This window comes from Fimicolochytrium jonesii (genome assembly GCF_025526975.1).
Source record: "Fimicolochytrium jonesii strain JEL569 chromosome Unknown EV422scaffold_29, whole genome shotgun sequence".
Taxonomy (NCBI): Eukaryota; Fungi; Chytridiomycota; class Chytridiomycetes; order Spizellomycetales; family Powellomycetaceae; genus Fimicolochytrium; species Fimicolochytrium jonesii.
In genome coordinates, this window is record NW_026515696.1 from 229,858 (window position 1) to 249,516 (window position 19,659).

The window sequence follows — 19,659 nt, forward strand, 5'->3', positions numbered from 1 at the left end:
GTAAGATGCAATAGCCCGTCGCAGCCGGCAGTTTCTTTCGCCGTCCTTTCTTGTACCTCTCTCTCCCAAACCTGATATCAATGGAAGCCGCCGGAGGAGCCGAGGGTTGCAAAGACTTTTCACCGTTTGAAAAATGGGTGTGACCGCCATACCTCCTGAGGTCTTTGAGGCAGGCAACCTGACAGGCAACCTGACAGGAGACGACAGGAGTGCAGTCGTCTTAGGCCATCTGAGGGACACCACGTGACACGCACCTATTCCACCCCCATGTTTTGAGTAGTTTGGAGTGATCTCTCGACCTTTTTGGCGTACCTGATGTGGTCAACCGGCGCATCAGCTCTAGACGGCGGCAAATAGTCATAGACATAGATAGCTCTGAGGTTGGAAGGCTCCCGTTCTTTTGGTCACAAGGATAGCTTATAGCGTCTATGAGCCATACAGACATCAGCAGAGCTTGGGAGTAGTTGCGGCTAAATTGGAATGAGCTCAACCTCCATCATTGTGCACCCCATGCATCCGTTTCTTCCGATAATGTGCCCAACACAATTGGGAACTTTGTCCGAAAACGCGAAACTGACGCGTGGATGGGCTTAGTCAGCGCAGTACGTTTGCCGGACGACCATACGTCATGTTTTTCGCAGAATGGGTCAAAGGTGGAGAGGGCACGGGCAGAAGATCTGGAAGGGGGGAGGGGGGCGGACAATCCGCACCAGCGGTACCGATGTCTCGACACTCCCCACTTTCACGTCCAAAGCTCGCGCTGTCGGGGGTAAAACAGGGAGTGCATAACCCTTAAGGGGGTGTTAGCACACAGATGATAAAAAACGATAACCCATCCGTCTGCGTTCCTGTACGAAATTTGGGAAGGCCCCACCGTACGGAACTTGAGTCGGGAACGCCTCTTCGAGCGTGTCGGAAGACGCCACAATCTGGGTTGGGTTGGTCAGTTCCGTCCTGCTTTCGCCTTCACTTTCCCTTCCTGCTGCCCGGCCCCTTTCTCTCACACCACCCTCTGATAAGTGCGCCACGGAGAACCTTCACTCTCACTACGAAAATCGTGTACCGCGCATATATCAAGCAAACCATGTAGTCCGAAACGCCGAAACAGACGCGTCCGTGTGCTGAACGGGTGTTTGTACAAGAGGCAGAGGGGAGGAAGCCCGGCTGTTCATTCACCTTGACGGTATCCGGGACAGTTAAGAATTATGCACTCATGCCACGACTACCCAGTCCCATAGGCCCTTCCACTTCTTGCTTTTCCCAAGAGGTTCGCCCAAAACGCAAAACTGACGAGTGAAAGGGGGCCTCCTTCACATTTTACCATCACCCCTTTCCCCTGTTCACCCCTTGCACTATGCGCCACTATCCATACGGGAACTGGCAAATGCGGTGTGCATTTGAGGGAAAGCAGGAAATCCCCTTCCCCAAGACGTGAACCTGACACGTACGTCAATGGGACTACTTTGGAGTCCGTGGGGTTTTCGAGACAGCCGCTCTCCGCCGAGTGTAAACCACCAAAGGTCGGCTGACAATATTTACAAAGCACGGGCACTGCCCGGGCCAGTCAGAAATGGGAGGATTCACTCATGAACGGCAATGTAACCTCGTTTTCCGGTGGGTGATCGAGGACCTGACCCCGTCTGGTTACTTCGAACTATTGTCCGAAAACGCGAAAGTGACGCGTCCAAGAGAATGGTTGGGAAAACACAAGAAGGTCGCTCCCTGCCGCTGTGTGCGAGAAGTTCGCTCGGGTCATTAACATCTTGGGCCCCACCCAGGCCCGTCACGATGTGGATGATCCACCTATGAGCAGACTGCGATTCCCACTGCTCCACCCCTTTTGCTTTCATCGGGGGCTGGGCATGTGTGTTGTCCGAAAATGCGAAACTGACTCGCTTTCTGAGCGCGAGCGGTATGGCGTATTCCGGATGGTGTGGGTATATATATATATATATAGATAGTTGCTAACTACGTACGCTACCCGTGTTTGCTATCCACGCTACCTTTAAGCACACATACTTTAATTGTTAAGTGGATGGAAACTATAACTTGCAGCCCCAGTTAGGGTTAGGGTTAGGATTAGGGTTAGTAACACCCAGCCCTAACCGGCCGAAGGCCGCCCCAAGCGGAGCGTGTTGTTATGGTAGGTTAGTTACCCAAAAAGTCACCAAGTCTATGTCGCTTATTATAGTGTGAAGTGGAGGGTAGCGCGGTTAGCAAATTCCGTTAGCAACTCCCTATATATATGTACATATATATGTGTCTCACACATGTAAGGAGGACAGTGGGAACTATGCGGTAACGAAAGAAGTTGGTCGCTTGGGCAAGCGGATCCTCAGATCCGCGTAGAAAGGCCTGTGCGTCTCTCAACAGAAAGTGTCTATAACCATCCAAGATCGAAATCTAGGAGCCGACGCGTTCGTTCGCGGGCTTACATGGGCTTTTCGTACATTTGCCATCAAGCACCTCTCCCAACACGTCCCACACCACACACCGTGCGATCCACATAACCAGGTTGCGAAATCCCGGCGGATCAACTCATCTGAAAACGCGAAACTGACGCGTACATCCAACGGCCTGATTACACGTAGGCTGCTCTCTCTCCTGCTGCCAATCAAACAGTCCGCATTCTCGTATGAGCGAGTGAATATGTATGTGTCCCGTACGCCTCCATTGAGTCATGAGGAAATTTGCGACCGCCCGGTCGGCTGCCCCAACTGTCGTCCGAAAACGCGAAACTGACGTGTAAATCGGTATGATCTTTCAGCCCTAGCCTGTCGGTTCACGGGCGGGTCACAATCGGCGTGTGTATATGTACATCTATATTCAAAAATAAAGTGCGATAACGGCCGGGCAAGCCAGTTAGCACATCCCACCCGTGCAGATGTAGTCTATGCCTGAAAACGCGAAACTGACGCGTCAACAATACTGTGGTATTTGAACCGCCCTGTGCAATATAGGAGTTGACTCGCCTATGCCCTGTGGGCCAGCCGTAAATACTCTTTCCACTCAAACCTTCCGCCTCCGGCCGCGCTTCCCCGCTCCCAGCAGGTCGACGAGATGTGTTTTCCCGAACTGTTGTCCGAAAACGCAAAACTGGCGCGTTCTGTACATGTACATTTCTGGCGTCTTTCGCACGGCGTAGGTGGTAATGTCTTGATTCCGCTGCTGGGCAGTGGGCAGATAACAAAACGCACAATGTACAGAGGCCCTCGTTGAGTTTGCACCCCGAGCACATTGTCAAAAAGTCTTACACACCTAAACAAAGGGCTTGCGGTCAGGGCATGGATCGGCCCCACTAACGTGTTTACGAGGGGTGGTATCACTCTGCCCCGGTGAGCTGCCAATTCACTGCGGCTTTTAGTTGGAGCAGTCCTCAATTTTGAATCTCCCTCTCCACATTTCAACTTCTGTCAGAAAACGCGAAACTGACGCGGTCAGCCTGTGTGCGTCTTTAGGCTGACTGGTCAGCCTTGTGTGCATCTTTAGGCTGACTGCGTCCGCCGGAGTTTGCATGCGTTGGCTGTAGGTCGGCCGGAGGAAAAGGAGCTTCACTGTCATCTGCCAGCAGAATGTCCGAACACAACATCTCCGCCTGTCCGAAAACGCGAAACCAACGCGTCGCCCGATGAAGCTGAGAAACCCGCCAGAAAGAAAATTACCCGCCGGCCAAAGGAGAGACAACCGGGTGCCTTCCTTGCTCCTCTGCTGCCCTTCACGCCCTTTCCCAACGGAAGCGCAAGACTGGATGCGTTCGTTGAGGCGTAAGTCTCGGCTCCAGATCAAACGCTTCTTGTCCGAACAACCCGACACTGGCGCTTGGTCTGCGGGCATTTTTCAACGCGCCTGTGAAGCGGGGTGAACCGTTCCACACCACTTCTCCAGTTGCTCAATCCGTATGAAGTCCGATTTACGGACTTACTCACTTGGCGTTGCATACAGTCTGTCCAGTTAAAGCGTCATCGAATATAACGGGAGTGCTCTGACGGTTGACGTTTTTGGTTCCCGCCTGTCCGAAACGGCAAAAACGCGAAACCGACGCGTCCTTGGAGAAACTCGGACATCGTTCATGCTTTCCGTCCGAAGGCACCGTAACGGAAAAAGACAGAGGAAGGGCCACGGAACTTGTTGTGGGCACATACGGGGTGGTTCTTGTCACAGAATGTGAGAAAGTTGCGCGATTCCCGCGCCCATAACTTTGGTCAGTCCATTCGATCCGCTGTCCAGAACCTCCAAGACGCGAAACTGACGAGTCGGATGGAACCCGCTCATGCGTTTCCAGCGAAGGATCGACAAGGACGATATGGCAAAGGGAAGGGCCGGTGTAGTGAGCGTGTCCAGGGTCAAGTGACGGGACAACCCACCGATCATCCTCCAACTCGAACGCGAGACTGACGCGTCTCTCCCAGCCTCGGTCCGCTATTGTGAATTTGTGAGAAGTCCAAAGAACGCGAATCGGACGCGCTCGGAAGAGGGGATTCGTTTTGCGGTACGCAACAGACTGTGGGGAGGTGTCCAAAGCCAGGAATAAGAAAGCGAAGGGGCCAGCTTCTTGCCAGATTCTTGCCAGTCAGTGTATGTATGAGGAACGGGAGGCTTCGAACAGGGAATTCCTCAAAGGGATTGTAGTTGAGGGATGTGATAATCACTGGTGCATCAAGCGTGAGTGGCAGATGCTCCTCGAAGAAGGTACAGATGATGTTCCCGCCCCAACTGTAGTTGTGCACCGTCGGGGCCGGCGACGCCTGAGCACGCTGCCATGCCTGAAGTCCGAGGGACAACGCGATGAACGGGCCGCAGATGGACCTGTGGACCGACGAGGCCCGGAAATGCGAGCATCCATCGTCGTCCATACATAATCCCGACCCACCGCCAACGCGTGGGGCGGGGTGCAACGGCCGACGAAGTAGCATCTGTTCCGTCGTCTCCGCATCTCCACTTCCAAAAGAACCATCCAAATCTCGCCAAAGTAAGTCATATATCAAAAAAAAAAGAAAAGTGGTATGTATATCACAAAAACCCCCAACTTGGTATAAATCAACCCAAAAAAAAAGAAGGGAATATCCAAAATCCGGCTTGCGCATCTGTTGCTAGTTTAATTGCCCACACTCCCCCCCCCCTCCCCCCCCCCCCCCCCGGTCCCTTTCAAGACTCCAAAACCGCCGATTTACTCGGACTCATCCCCCTCCCTCCCGCCCCCCCGGCCTCATCCCCCAACCCCTCGCGACTCCTCCCCTTCTCCTTCGAGACGTCTTCGCGGGATTTGATCTTTTTCTCTTCCGTGGCGCGCCGTTTGAGGCCGCTGAAGGCCGCGAGGAGGGATGAGGAGGCTGTGCGTGATTTTTTGCCTGGGACAAAGGGGTGTTAGGGATGTGTGTGAACGAGACACGGGTTATGGCGGGGGTTATGGCCATACCTCCTTCGTTATCCGCCAGACTTTCCGCGGAAGAATTAAGGGCCGTCGTTGAGCGTCTCGTCGCCACTGTGTGAAAAAAAAAGGGAAACAAGCCAATCAATCCCCACATTTTTTGAGTCAACCCCCCCCCCCCCCCCCCCCCCAAAAAAAAACATATACAAGCCACACATACCATCCAGACTCTCCCTCGTACTCTTACTCCGTCCCAACTTCTTCCCTTTCTTCTTCTTTGCGTCCTTCTCCTTCTCCTTCTCCATCTCCTCTCCCGGAGTCACATTACTCCCACCGCTCTTCCCCCTCCCGGTCTCCGCAGGGTCCGCCTCCGCCCGCTTGTGGGTACTCCCAGCGCCGTCGGTGGTATGATCCGGCACGCTCGCGCGTCTCGCCAGCACGCCTCCCAGGGACGTAAACACGCTCCCCCTGCGCGGCGGCGGTTGTTCCCCCGGCAGCTCCGCCGGGTTCTCGCCCGACGGCGTCGGCGGCTCGGACATCAAGCCCGTGGACGGACGATGCACGACGGGACTCGCCGCGGCGCTGCTCCGGTCGTCGTTCGCGTTCACGGTCCCGCGTTTGCTGGATTTGGACGCGGTGGCGCTGGACGAGGAGGCCGTGGCGTAGTCGCGCAGGATCTCGTCCATCATCGCGTTGCGGGTGCGGTGGTGCGGTTTTTGGAATTTGGGCGCTTTGTACGAGGCGTTTTCGCCGTTTATCACTATCATTAACAAAAAAAGGCGCTGTTGAGTTACCCCCGCCCCCTTCACGGTCACCTGGCACCACTGTGACTACCCCGTTGAACTCACTCTTCCCCAACAGAAAATCCCTCATCTCCGCCTCATCCCAAAACACGGGCGGGGTGGGCAACGGCGGGCCGTAGGGCGGGACGTCGACGTTGGAGGCGAGCACGACGCGGTAGCCGATCTTGCCGGGGCGTGTGTGCCGGTCTTCCTGCACGGCGATGAAGATGTGCAGGAACTGCGATTTGATGGATTTGGGGTCGAAGGGCGTGTCGCCGTCTATGAATATGATTGCTACGATATCTGAAAAAAAAAAACGTCACGCGGATTAGTATATTTTACCATGTATGATTATAAGACAACATGATTTGATTCGTTTTCATTTTTGTTTTTTACCATTCCCAATATGCCTCTTCCGCTGAATCTGCTGGCGATCCTCCTTCTTATACGGCAGGAACGTCGACACGTGGTACATGACCTCAAAGTGTCTCCATTTGGTGTACAGCGACCATTTGCCCGTCTGGCCGTGCTTGGTGTCCAGACCCGCGGAGTAGCCCGTCCATGTGGAGAGATCGATTTTGTCGCCGATGCGTGTGAGGAAGCGGTCGAAGGCGGGGGAGCCTGTTTCTGTGGGGGGGAGGGTTGAGGTGTTATATTGCGGGTGGGTGGGTGGCGATGGGGATGAATTCAGGGGGTGGAGGGATGTGATAGTAGGAAGCGAAAGGCCGGCGCTTACCATTCCCGAAAAACTCCTCCTCAGTCGTCTGTCCCGCCTTACAATACAGCACGCCAAACTTATACCTCGTAACCGTCTCCAAAAAAAAAGGTCATCAATCCCCATCCTCCCCCGCCCTGTTCTCAAATCCCAAGACCTACCAACAACTCATCCAGCGCAACCAACCGCCTCTCAAACCCCTCGCCCGCAACCTTCCTCAACTTCCCCGGCTGTATATCCCTATGCAGCATCTGCAGCGCCGCCTTCACATCATGTTTCGGGTTCTGACGGAGCACGGAGGAGGCGGTTACCCGCGCGGCGTCGATGACTGCGCGGAGGGGTTGGGCCTACATCAAATGGATATCATTGTTCAGAGAGTCGGTAGACGGGGGGGAGGGGGAACTATGAGAACGTTACGTCTTTGGTCCGCATGATAGCCCAGAACTCTGCACCCTGGTCTTTCTCCCCGCCCTGGCCGCCACCCATGCTACCCCCGACGACGGCGGGCGGGCTCTGTGAATACGGCACGTCGGCTTTCTGAGACCCGGGCTTGTACATCAACGAAATGATGACGGGGCCGAGTTTGGGCATATCGCCTATGTAGTTTCGATGTTCTGTCCAAATCACAAACGAAACAATAGACTTGTCAATCAACAACCGACAGACAGAAAGATAATCGGGTTTGGTATGACGTACCATTCCCAAGAAAATGCCGCCGATAGTACCCTGCATCCTCATCCACATACTCCAATTTATAACTTCCGTACGAGGGGTCTCCCTCCGCCGTAGTCGTGTCGGCAATGGTTCCGGTGGTGCTCCGCAGCCCATTGTCGGGCCCGATGGCTTCGAGGCGGAAACCATCTGCCGTTTTTATTATCAGCTGAAGAAGAAAAAAAAAGCGAGAGGTCAATAAGTGTGGTGTGGTGCGAGGCGGGCGAAAGGGGGACACGCAGACATACCTTCCCCTGAGCCTCCACATAACTACTAACAACCTTATCGGCCTCATGCACGGTCTGCAAGATCGCCTCCCTCAGCTCCCTCACCCCCTTCCACCCGCCCTCCTCAGCGCCCGCAATCTCGCGTTCCGCCTCGCGCTCCTTCGCAGTCAACTTGACAGCCGCGGCCCTCAGGCCACCCACAGGGACCAGACAATTCGCAATCTCCATCAGCTTCCGTATCGACTCCATGATGCCTCTGAACACCGTCAACGCGATGTTGGTTTGGTTTTTCCGCGCGTTGAGGTCGGATGTGGACGCGGCGGTGGTGGGACGGCGGGCCCCCTGGGACGGCGGGGGAGGCAGACGGTTGAAGTTCTCGTAGATCTGGATAAGGTCGAACCCCTGTGTGGAGACGATGTTGGCGAGGTCGGAGAGGAGGGTGGTTGATTTCGTCGAGGAGACACGATGTACCGAGTCGGGGATTTCCGCGCTTCTCACACTCGCATGCTACCAAGAAAAAGGAAAGAAAAAAAAAACAGAAAGACCCCAGGTTTTTCAGTATATCATGCCGGGGGCGAAACAACGCCAGACAACCAAACACCGCAGTATGATGTTTTTCCCACCCACGTACCCGCTTCTTCTTGGGGCCCAGCGTATCCAAGCTCAACGACAAACTCCTCCCCTTCCCAATCCCGCCCTCCCCCGTCCCTTTACCGGCGTCCAAATCATCCAACGCAGATACATTCAACCTGATCAAGGACTGTATACTCGAGTCCGGGCTACTCGTTCTCCGAGCCGCCTGCGATGCAGCTACACCTGGGGCTGTGCGGCGGAGATTTTGCGTGGATCTTGTGGCGGGGTGGGGCGATGGGGTGTCGTCGGAGGATGAGTAGCCCACCGAGTGATTCGAGTGGGAGAAAGACGAGTCGGTGGAGAAACGGCGCGGGGAGGTTGGGGGGATGCGGTCCATGCTGATTGTGCGGGAGGAGTGCGGTTTGGAGGAGCCGCGTCTTTTGGAGCGGGGGTCGGTGGGTGATGGGCCTGATGACGAATTGGCGGCCTCATCTCGTGCTGCAAACGTCCGCGATTCTCAATAAAAGCGCCATTAAAGTCCCCGCGAGACAAAAAGTCCCCAAAAAGCCTACCTAAAAGCCCCTTACTCCCCCCCTCCCCGGTCTTGATCCCCCCCGCCCTCGGATACAACGGCGCCGACATCGGCGGCTTCCCTCCCTGCGCCGTAGTGGAATTCGAATTCAGCAACAATCGGCCCGGCGGCGGCGTCTTCCGTCCCGCTCCCGCGCCGCTATCCGCGTAGGCCCGCGATGATGGGGAGGCCAGGGTGCTACCTAGATTGTGTCAATTACACCAACTATATCTCATAAGTATGATACACAGCGCACTCACTTGAGGTTAACGGCGACGTATTCGGACTCGATTCGGAGAACACGTTTCGTAAATTGGGTCGGTGGGCGTACTCTGACGCACTGCGTTGGTGTGCATCGGAACCGGCGGTGGTGGTGGTGTAGGTTGAGGAGAAGCCGGAGAGGGAGCCGAAGGTTTTGTCGTCGGAGTTGCGGCGTCCGGTGGGGGTGGTGAGTTGCGGGGTTTTGGGGAGATGGGCGGTGCAGTAGACGGAGCCGTTGTGGGAGGCGTAGTTTGCTATCTGTTGAGGATTATTCATCGTCAGACATCAGCCATCCATCATCAACCGTCAACCACGATGTGCGTTGATGTTCCGAAGCCGTTCGCTCTGGGCCGGCCGGCCACATCGCTCGTGTGTTGCATTGGCTCCAGCCCCCGGGTCGCCCCCCTCTCGCCCCCGCTCGCCGCAGACAACCACCATGGTTCGCTCCGCTCGCGGTCAACCTGTCCCACCCCCCGATGTCTGCCATCCCCACCTCTCAGCCAATCCAATTCCCCCACTCTCATCGTCCACCGCTCGATCCCCTTCCCAAACACGCAACATCCCAACATACCGACAGAGTCCGATTACACTGCGCACATTTCAAGCACTAAAAAACCGAGAAAAATGCGAACATCAAGTCAGTCGATCACCGGGGCCCCCCCTCATCGAAAACTTCCCATCCCCAAAACGGGAACGAGACATCCAAAACCCACCCCTTTATGGTAAAACTTGAATTGCGCCACCACAGCCTCCATCGCATACCTAACGCCCCCCCAACATCAAACATGGCATAAGTAACCTCATACATCAAACAGAAGCCCAAGCAGAGAGAGGGAAATATGGGTCCTCGCTTCCATCCCCAATACATACACAGGCCTTAGACAAACACAACACGTCCCGTTGCGCTGGACCTGTAATGCCGGCACGGAGGTTGATATGGGCGCGAGTGTATTGGACGCCATGGCGGTGGGGGGGACTTTGCGGAAAGTGGTGTCGGGCTGGGTGGTGGGAGTGGGGAGAACGAGCCCCCCTGGCCGCTGAAGCGGGGGAGGTTGTTGCTCGTTTGGTGGGCTGGGAAGCGTTGGGAGTGTTCAACTTGGGGAAGGAATGGTGTTCCGTGGGGATGGCGGGTTGAGATGGGTGGATATAGACCAAGGGCGGGCTGGATAGAGGGTGGGTGGGGGCTGCAAGAGCAAGAGCGGGAAGGGGGCTCTTTGGTAGGGAGCGAGGTATATATATAGTAGAGAGTATTGCGAGCAAGCAGGTTGGTTTTCTCTAGTGGTAAAGTAAATAGGGGGGGGTTTGGGGGGGGGGGGGGGGGTTTCCACACTGCGAGAGAGAGAGGGAGTAGGGGCCATCACGTCAGCACCCACTGCGCCCTTTTTGGGACAGACATCCCACGCTCGCCCCTCCTACTCCCGCTCGCATCACTCGCAGGGTGGTCGAAACTGCTTGGAAAAGATCACGGGTGGATTGGCACGAATCATAACATCTCACGCCCCCGCCTACATACTGTAGGTTCCGGGGCCATTGATGATGCATCTATCTTTTGACGCATTGGGATGCCCATGAATGAATGAGCGACAGACCACACGAGTCTTTAGGGGGCTTCAAGGGTGTCTGTATGATGCTGCTGCATGCTTGCGCGGCTTTTTTCCATGGGCAAACGCTTTCATACGATATTTATCATCATCCAGCATGCGCGCCTTGGGTTTTCACAGAGGTACTGTAAAATGGCATCGGACTCGGACTTGTGCTCTTGCATTTTCCATGCAGCGAAGCGGCATTCTGCGGCTAGCTAAATCGATCGGGCAGTTGATGTGTTAAGCTGTGCAATGGCCTCAAGACCTGCCATGGTGTTCTCGGCCGGAGTTTCTGGGTCTGGGTCGTTGGGGGGGGGGGGGGGGATCGACGGATCCGTTCGTGCACCACCCAGAGTTTGTCCTTGCATATCTACGTCGATCAACCCGTCGTCATCAGTCCGATAGGTGCAGGGGCCGTAGTACCGACGAGGATCGTGATAGTATTATTGTATGGGCATTTTACAGTATGAAGGAGTATCCTCCTGTCGACGTCGAAGAGTCGAACGCAACTCGCCGGAATAACTTGTTGTGGGGGGTTGAGTTGGGGTTCTTACCGCCGTGTCTTTTTAGTATTGCTACTCCTAGTTGACTACCAGTGACCGACTGCTTACCGCCATCCAAGGACTTATTAAAGGGTATTCCAAGGTGATCGATCCCCCATCTTGCAAACTCATATTCTGTCCCATCGATGGAACATCTTCATATTCATATTACTAGTAAGTTACACGCACGACATGGGTGGTCCTGGGGGGCGAGTTCCATGGGAGTCATGAAGTAGTGGGAGTAGTAGTAGTAGTAGTAGGAGGGAGTCATCACCATCGATGGGGGGGCGCGTCTCTCTCTCTCTCTCTCTGTCTGTCTGTCTGTCTGTGTCGCTCGCGTCTCTTCTTTTGGGAGAGATGGATCTCTGATAGCGCTCTCTCTCTCTCTCTCTCTCTGAGAAACAGACACAGCGCCCACACATATCTGTGCTCTGACCCCCCCTCTCTCTCTCTCTCTCTCACTCTCACTCACTCGAAGAACCCCTATCTCCCATCTATCTCCCTCCCCCCCACCACGTTCCTCTCACTCGACAAACCGAAACCCCCCCACCGCACTTAAAAAAAGGTAAACAACAACCCCCCCCCCCCCCCCCAAATCTTACTTCCCACTCCGTGATCACACACCATAAAAAACTTATCGTTTTGGCACTCCCTGGTGGTGATCTTTCATATCATATACCTAACCACTCCGTCTCTCTTGTCAACTCCATCTTCCCAACCCCCCATTTCGACTCGGCACACCCCAATGCTAGGCCAAACTATGTCCGACTCGCAGTATATTGCTCAGGCTGGTGAGTTTGTATTCCGAGACGGGGACCCGAGGGGATGGGGTTCCGACCGAGCCTTAGCAAGCGAAGCGAGCTACGCTCCGCCCACAACATCCTCGTCGCGAGCGGAGCGAGCAGGGTAATGTTTGTTGATGCTTGATGGTTCGAAGGTTGACGGGTTGAAGGTCGATGCTTGATGGATGTTGATGTCGATGGTTAATGGGTTGATGGATGTTGACACCCTCTCGGCACACGCAGACCGCCATGTCCAAATCAAATCCAAGATCATCTGCACAATCGGCCCCAAAACTCAATCCGTCGAAATGCTCGGCAAACTCGTCGCCGCCGGCATGAACGTCATGCGCATGAACTTCTCACACGGAAGCCACGAGTACCACCAAAAAACCGTCGAAAACATCCGCACCTACCTCGCCAACGCCAAATCCCCCAAATCAGTCGCCATCCTCCTCGACACAAAAGGGCCCGAAATCCGTACAGGAAAACTCGTCGGAGGAACCGACAAGAAACTCAAGGCCGGATCCACATTCACCTTCCACAACGACGATTCGGTTTTGGGTGACGAAACCCAAGTCTCAACCTCCTACAAATCCCTCGCATCCTCCGTCCACCCGGGCGACCGCATCCTCGTCGACGACGGCCTCATCGGCATGCTCGTCACCTCCATCAACCCCCAAACCAACACCGTAACATGCACGATCGAAAACGACGGCCTCCTCGGCGAAACAAAGGGCGTCAACCTCCCCGGCATAGAAGTCGATCTCCCCGCCATCACCGAAAAAGACGCCTCCGATATCGCGTTTGGAGTCGCGCAGGGCGTGGATTTCATTGCCGCGAGTTTTATTCGCAAGGCGAGTGATGTGTTGGAGATTCGGAAGCTGATCGAGGGCACGGGCATCAAGATTATCAGCAAGATTGAGAACCAGGAGGGGTTGGAGAATTTCGACGAGATTTTGGCCGTTAGTGATGGGATCATGGTCGCGAGAGGGGATTTGGGGGTGGAGATTCCTGTGGAGCAGGGTAAGCATATGACTCCATCCTCTCTTTTTGCATCACCCCACCCTTCTTTTTTACCAACATCCTCCCTCTCGCTGGATTTTTTCCCTGTGATTTATTCCCTAGTCGCACGGTATCAAAAAATGATGATCCGCAAATGCAACGCGGCGGGCAAACACGTCGTTACGGCCACCCAGATGCTCGAGTCGATGATTGTCAACCCGCGGCCGACGAGGGCCGAGGCGACGGATGTGGCCAATGCGGTGCTGGATGGGAGTGATTGTGTCATGTTGAGTGGGGAGACTGCTAAGGGTAAGTGTTAGGGGGGTGAGCCGAGCGGGGCAAGCCTCGAGTGCGAGGGGCAGCCGAGCGGGAGCCAGCCCGAAAGCTCGCCATTCTCTCACACCTAAAATCGTGATGATGTGCAATTATTGATCTTGTTTTTTTTTGTGATTGATTTTTAGGATCATTCCCGATCCTCGCCGTCGAAATGATGGCCAAGATCTGCCGCGAGGCCGAGATCGACATCAACTACACCGAGCTGTACCCGTCCATACGTCGCTCGATCCGCCTACCCATCTCTGTCTCGGAGACCATCGCTTCTTCTGCTGGTATGCTCACACATTCCGTCAGGAATTTCTTGCCCTTGCCTTTGCGAGAGATATATCTGACGCATTTATTTATTTTTCATAGTTAAGACCAGCTGGGATGTACATGCCGCTTTGATCATCGTGCTTACGCAGACGGGAAACACGGCGATCGCGATCTCAAAGTACAGACCGATTGCGCCCGTGCTTGCCGTCACGTCGTCTCCACAGGCCGGTGAGTCTCATACCCCTTGTGTATCCCAGGGGAACACACGCCTCGGGTATCACACCCTTCCAAAAATCACCGAATAGAAAGCCAAAAAAACCTGACGATTTCTCCCCATTAGCCCGGCAATGCCAAGTCCTCCGCGGGATCTACCCGATGCTGGTGGAAAACATGGAAGGCACGGAAAACATCATCCACCGCGCCATGCTGTGGGGCGTCAAGATGGGGATGGCGACCAGGGGAGACCCCGTCGTCGTCACCAGCGGCGTGCTGGAGTCGAGAAGTGGAAGCACGAATATCATGCGCGTGTTGAGGTGTGCGGGGTTTGAGGTTTAGATGCGTGGGACGAATGATGGAGGATCCCACCCCCCCGATTACATGGCCACCATACGGCACACCACGCATACACCGCAACCACCACCACCACCACCACCCCGGCTGTTTCTTGTTTCGTCGTACATTCCGTTTTGTGGGGGGGTTGGGGGGCGGATTTTTTCGCGAGTGCTCTCTCTTGTTCATAATGGTTGGAAAATGACTATACCTGTTGCACGCACACTCCTGTAGTTGGCAACCCCGGCGTCCTGGTCCCTGTTTCGAACCCCCCCTTTGCTGGTCGACTGGCGTACGGGGCATTCCGGACCCGTATAGAGGAGATCGGGGAAGCGGGGACCGACCCACGGCCGTTCTGGCCAAGCTGGATTGATGACGAAAAGTTCGACTGTTCGCGCACAAGCAAAAGTCTGCCCCCCATCAAAAGACAATCACCAAAACCCCCTGTGATCCGCATCCGTCCGTATGTGTCCTGGCCGACAACGGTGGTGGTGTGGCTCCATCTAGCCATGCCCCGGGGAAACGCGTGCTCTCGTCACCAGGCGGTCCGAGGGGCCTGTGCGTCGACGTCGCAGCATGACCCACCGTCCGTTCATCCACCCGCTACGAACACGCTACAAGGGCGGGGGGTTCTTTGGGGGATCAGTACACCCCCCCCCCCCGCCACGTTCATCCGCACACCGGTATCGGAAACATAGCGGGGTGTGTGTGGAGGACCGCTGGGGGGGGGGGGGGGGGGGGGGGGGGGGGGGCGGTGTATCTTCCCGCGCTCGGCAGAGGAGTACACGCCTCAGAGACCGTGTTCCAGTCCCACTCCCAGCTCCGCCACCATCATCGCTTGTGACTTTTATCGCTCACGCATCCACTGGACGTTCGCTGGACGTGACAGAGATGGGGTACAAATACGGTACATCTGCGCTGAGATGTGGGGAGGCGCATCCATCCATCCATTCATTGATGGGTCCGTGGCTGAGGAACGCCAGGTCTGTCATATGTCATCCCACCCACATTCTCAGCCTAGTCAGACCACTTCGGATTTCCGTCGGGGGGCTGAGGAACAGACGACTCCGACAAACAGAAGCCGCGGAGGGTCGGAGAGCAAGGAGACACCCCGGGGCTGAGCATGGAGCTGGAAGCATCGACGCGTAAGACACCTGGGGGTTCGCTCGGTAACGTCTCCGCCCCTTGCTTCCGGGCTCCTAAGTTCACTCCTATGCGGAACTTGCAGTTTTGGAAGGGCGGGACTGGGAATTGACAGTGACAGGCTGTCAAAGGTGCGTGGTTATGGAATGGACGTGGGGGCATAACATGTAGGTGAGGACAAATGGGCCGGCCGTGGGGGAAGGGAAGTGGTGTAGTTCGATGGATGGGGGTGCGCGGGAAATGAAAAGGGTAAGAGGAGCGGACGTGCGGGGAAACAGGATGTCTTTCGAGTATTCCCTCGCCAAAGGTGCCGCAACGCACGGCCCGGCCACCTTTGGAGGTCGAGGGGGGAAGGAGCGTCGGCAAGGGACAGACATTCCCATGACGGTGTGTTCGACCAAGGAGGAAACCGGCGAGCTGAGCACCTACGACGGTTTTTGGGTCCTATGCGCGGTTTTTTCAATGACACGTGGATCTATCATAGAAGGAGAGGAACGGGAGGGACTTTCTCAATCACGCTTGGATGGAGGTTTTGCAAAGCACACCTTCGTCGAATGGAGTGGGTCGCCATGATCTTGAGGGTAACTTACACAATGACATTGGACAAACAGACCGCTACTGGTGTTAACCAAAGATATCGTAGCTGGAAAAGGTCAGATTGGCACGAACACTCAGGAGGGATCGGGACTAGAGCAAAAGTTTGTACAGTACATGTAACGTACACCGCGCGGACTAAACCGGTCAGTGCGCTCTGATGAAGTCGCGAGGCCCGGCTTCGGTGGTCGGGAGAGCACCCACTTCGTCGATGCATGGAATGAGACGAGCAAGGAGAACAAAAGGGAGGAAAGAGGAGGAAGAAATGGATCAGTCATCTCGTAAAAGGTATCATGAACGGCCCGGCAGCAGCCAATCATCCAATATCCACAAGTGTGCCGAAAGCCTCTAAACGCTAACCCCGACGGTTGTTCACGGAAGGGGGCCGGGAGAAGAGACCACTCTTTTTCGCAGGCAAGAAAATTGGCCGCGTCGAACACCCCTGCAGTGCCCACCGTAGCACAGGTGTATGACACAAGGGTCACAGCACGCCAGATTCTAATCTGGTTCGTGGAGAAGAGTACCCAATGCAGCCGTTGACGACCGACAACAGGAAAGGCGACTAGAACGCTGATCCCCAACGGTTGTTCACGGAAGGGGACCCGGGAGCAGTACAGTTTTTATCGCAGGCGGCCCAGAAAGGGGATGCCGTGCGCCTGATGACCGTGCGGGTCTCACAGAGACGAGGCCCGTGAGGATACGGCACGCCAGGAGTGAAACCAACCACGCCTGATCCCGGCAGGAAGCTGGAAAGTCTCTATGAGTCCGCTTTTTGCCTTTCAGACACTAATTTTTCTGATGACGGCTTTTGGGAATCTGTAGAGGTTCAGACGCGTGCAAACGTGCGCGAAGGAGAAGACGAGGTAGACGCCAAGCACGCCCCCTAAGACTCGACTGCTCCTGCCTACTGCCCTCGACCTACCACTAACTGCCCTGCGACAATGCCACCCACTGACAGTGACGGGAAGTCGCCAAATGATTGTGCTGGATCTGAATGCCGGAGCGACGCGTCAAATAAGTGGACGATTTTAATGTGGAGATTCAGGTTGCACGTGATCCCCAGCATTCTTAATGCAGATGAGATATCCCGACCTCACCCTCCGTTTCGCCGTCCCATGGCCTTCCACTCTCCATAGCTTCCCTATTTGTGTATCCCCGAGAACATCAGGAGCGACTCATATCGCTCCAAGTTCAACGATGACACCACCACACGACACCACAGCAAGAAAGCTCAATTATGTCCATACTCGCCTCGTAGGAGGGGGACATATCAATCCACTGTGCTATGCGAAACACTTTAAGTCGGATCTGGGGGAGACCGCGATGAAAGCCGATTTCGCCGAGATAGTGCGTGAATACATCGACGACCGCCTGCCGCTCCTTCGCGGCAAGACATACACGAAGAGTCGCGAAAAACTGGAGGCGGCGCGCAATTACGCCGTAAGTGCAGGGTCGGGACATCGAAGATGGTAGCTCAGTATATGGACGCAGTGCAGCATGAGCGCAACAGTGCAGCAAACGGCTTAACGCGTGGGGCGGGTTTGGGGGCGTCCCATTGCTGACGAGAACTCTCATTTCTTTCGTCGTAGTATGCGAGCGATGGGGCGTGGAAGGCATGGTGGGTCAAAAGAACCTCGAGATTACAACTCGAAGAACAAGCCGGCCGACGCCACGTTGCGATGGGCGAGCTGACGACGCAAAGGGAAGAAGAAGAGGCTGGTCTTCGCAAACGTAAGCGCGGGGAGTCGCCCGAGCCTGACCAACTCTCATGCGACGACGACGATGTCGACGAATGCACCGAAGATTCCGCAACAGTTTCCGAGGAGGCTACCGAAACCCCAGCGCTGAACTTTCCCAGCGTCCTGGGAACAGAAAAGTTGGTGCAGCGCATCAAAGAGCTTCATCAAGCGAACGTGTCGCTGGTGGCGGGCGGCACTTTGATCTGGTGTGTTCTGGTGTGCGTTAGATTCTGCTGACAAGAAAAGCTATACCCTCTTGAGCAAGATCGTCAGGGATAAGGCAAAGCGCCTGACAGAAGACGCGCTCGGCGATGAAATGGCGGGCGCCGCGCTCGACGAGCGGAAATCTCCCCTTTTGCGTACACAAGTTATGGTCGCAGCTATTTCGATTTGCTGGAGGGGCCATACTTCAACGTTTTCTCGGAGCCATACGATGCGACATTTCCGACCTTCTGTACCCTCCAGTGGTTGCACGGCAACCGCATCCACCGGTTGGAATCGCCCTGGTAATGACCGAGATCGAATCCATGAGCACTTCAGTGATGTTGTGGTGGGAATGCCTCGACATCATCCGACACTTGGCGCGCGGAATTCCAGTGTAAATCATTATCCACCGTGACGGAAGCCCGCTCTGCTTGACGCTTCCCAAAGCAATGTGACTTCTGGGAAGACTGCTCGACCATCGACAAGGCGAGCTTCACCCGCTGGACGCCGATGGGCAGACATTTGCTCGGCAACTGCGCGACATCCAACAGGTTCGAATCAAGAATTAGGAGAGGGGCATACGGGGCATTCGTATGGCGGGCTAAAGTCGTTCTGGGAGAGAATGGATGGGGACGCGGCAGAAACGAAGGAGGCGAGCCGCGACGCCGACGTCCGGTACATCATGAAGTGTCTGCGTGCCATGGCAACGCACACCAGCACGTATGCATGCCATACAGAACGTGCATTCGACGCACATGCAGTGCTTCCTTTGGCCGAGGTGCCTCTTGAGCCCAAACTGCACTATGGCGATTCGATGCCAGTTTCGGGCCAAGAAGAGAAAACGCCGCGGCGGGGGAAGGACGTTGAGTACAATCTGTCACCATATGTCTGCGACCACCTGTGACTTCCAGGCCGGCCCCCTGCGACAATGGCAGCCGTCGCGATGGACACTGACTTAATCCCGTGAGGTCGCAGACATATGGTCACAGACTGTACCTATACAAGATATCCGGACACGAGCACGGGTGCGCAGAGAACTCCGGGCCGCTGATCAAGGCACACGAGCTCCATGCGGCAGAGAACCTCGTCAGCTTGGCCAAGACATGCAAATCTCAGGCAAGGGCGCTTGCCAGGCTCAACCCAGCTCAGAAGGAGAAGATCGTCGTGCCCTCGTTCCAGGTCCATTTCCTTTTCCGCGGAATGATAACGACACTTAAAGCGTCATGGACATGTGCGAATTCTTCTTTATATACTCTGTACGAGCAATGCAGACAGTCCCGCATAGGCGAAACATCCGACGGTACTCAGAGACACCCCAGAAGAATGCAATGGCAGGCATCATGACCCCGATGAAAAAGGGGGATGTCAATCAAGCAAACTCCAACCCGCAGGCGAGAGGAGAAACTGCAAAGGAGTCCGGAAGCGGGCACCGTCCGGCTGGGCAGCGTTGAAAAGGATGACGAAGAGGTCGTAGGGAAGAGCGGAGGGCGTGTTCTGGGTCGGTTCAAAGGGGAGATGGGGATAGGATGGAGTGGCTTCGGCTTTATTGGCGTATGGGGGTGGAATAGGGTGGACTTCGCCTGAAAAGAGCCATGTGGGCTGGGATGTGGTGGGCTACGATCAATGCTCGTCGCCGTGATGCAGAATTGCACGCCTTCATGATCGCGAATGACTGCTCGCAGCCGGCCCCCTTTTCAATACAAGTTTGCAGGAACTGCGTGG

The 19,659-nt window shown here is 55.4% G+C and overlaps 4 protein-coding genes across 4 annotated transcripts; 2 read left to right on the plus strand and 2 right to left on the minus strand.

Moving 5' to 3' along the window:
* Positions 1–5,212: 5,212 nt before the first annotated feature.
* On the minus strand, positions 5,213–8,499 carry EV422DRAFT_542237 (uncharacterized protein). The gene is made up of 10 exons (XM_053071261.1): positions 8,435–8,499; positions 7,825–8,310; positions 7,562–7,745; positions 7,283–7,479; positions 7,027–7,212; positions 6,887–6,962; positions 6,547–6,777; positions 5,589–6,453; positions 5,417–5,482; positions 5,213–5,348 (listed from the first exon to the last, which is right to left on the minus strand). The coding sequence occupies exons 2-8, from the start codon at positions 8,050–8,052 to the stop codon at positions 5,693–5,695; spliced, it is 1,863 nt and encodes a 620-aa protein (XP_052922246.1). The 5' UTR covers positions 8,053–8,310; positions 8,435–8,499; the 3' UTR covers positions 5,213–5,348; positions 5,417–5,482; positions 5,589–5,692.
* Positions 8,500–8,955: 456 nt separating this feature from the next.
* On the minus strand, positions 8,956–10,513 carry EV422DRAFT_229995 (uncharacterized protein). The gene is made up of 5 exons (XM_053065547.1): positions 10,079–10,513; positions 9,922–9,970; positions 9,780–9,815; positions 9,208–9,466; positions 8,956–9,145 (listed from the first exon to the last, which is right to left on the minus strand). Exons 1-5 carry the CDS (start codon positions 10,168–10,170, stop codon positions 9,057–9,059), a joined length of 525 nt encoding a protein of 174 aa, XP_052922247.1. The 5' UTR covers positions 10,171–10,513; the 3' UTR covers positions 8,956–9,056.
* Positions 10,514–12,327: 1,814 nt separating this feature from the next.
* Positions 12,328–14,263, plus strand: EV422DRAFT_500310 (pyruvate kinase; the record flags this gene model as incomplete). The annotated part of the gene is made up of 5 exons (XM_053068130.1): positions 12,328–13,138; positions 13,241–13,426; positions 13,579–13,725; positions 13,808–13,936; positions 14,049–14,263. 5 exons carry the CDS (start codon positions 12,328–12,330, stop codon positions 14,261–14,263), a joined length of 1,488 nt encoding a protein of 495 aa, XP_052922248.1.
* A 2,857-nt stretch (positions 14,264–17,120) lies between these two features.
* Positions 17,121–18,265, plus strand: EV422DRAFT_230184 (uncharacterized protein). The gene is made up of 2 exons (XM_053065548.1): positions 17,121–17,434; positions 17,584–18,265. Exons 1-2 carry the CDS (start codon positions 17,192–17,194, stop codon positions 17,968–17,970), a joined length of 630 nt encoding a protein of 209 aa, XP_052922249.1. The 5' UTR covers positions 17,121–17,191; the 3' UTR covers positions 17,971–18,265.
* Positions 18,266–19,659: the final 1,394 nt, after the last annotated feature.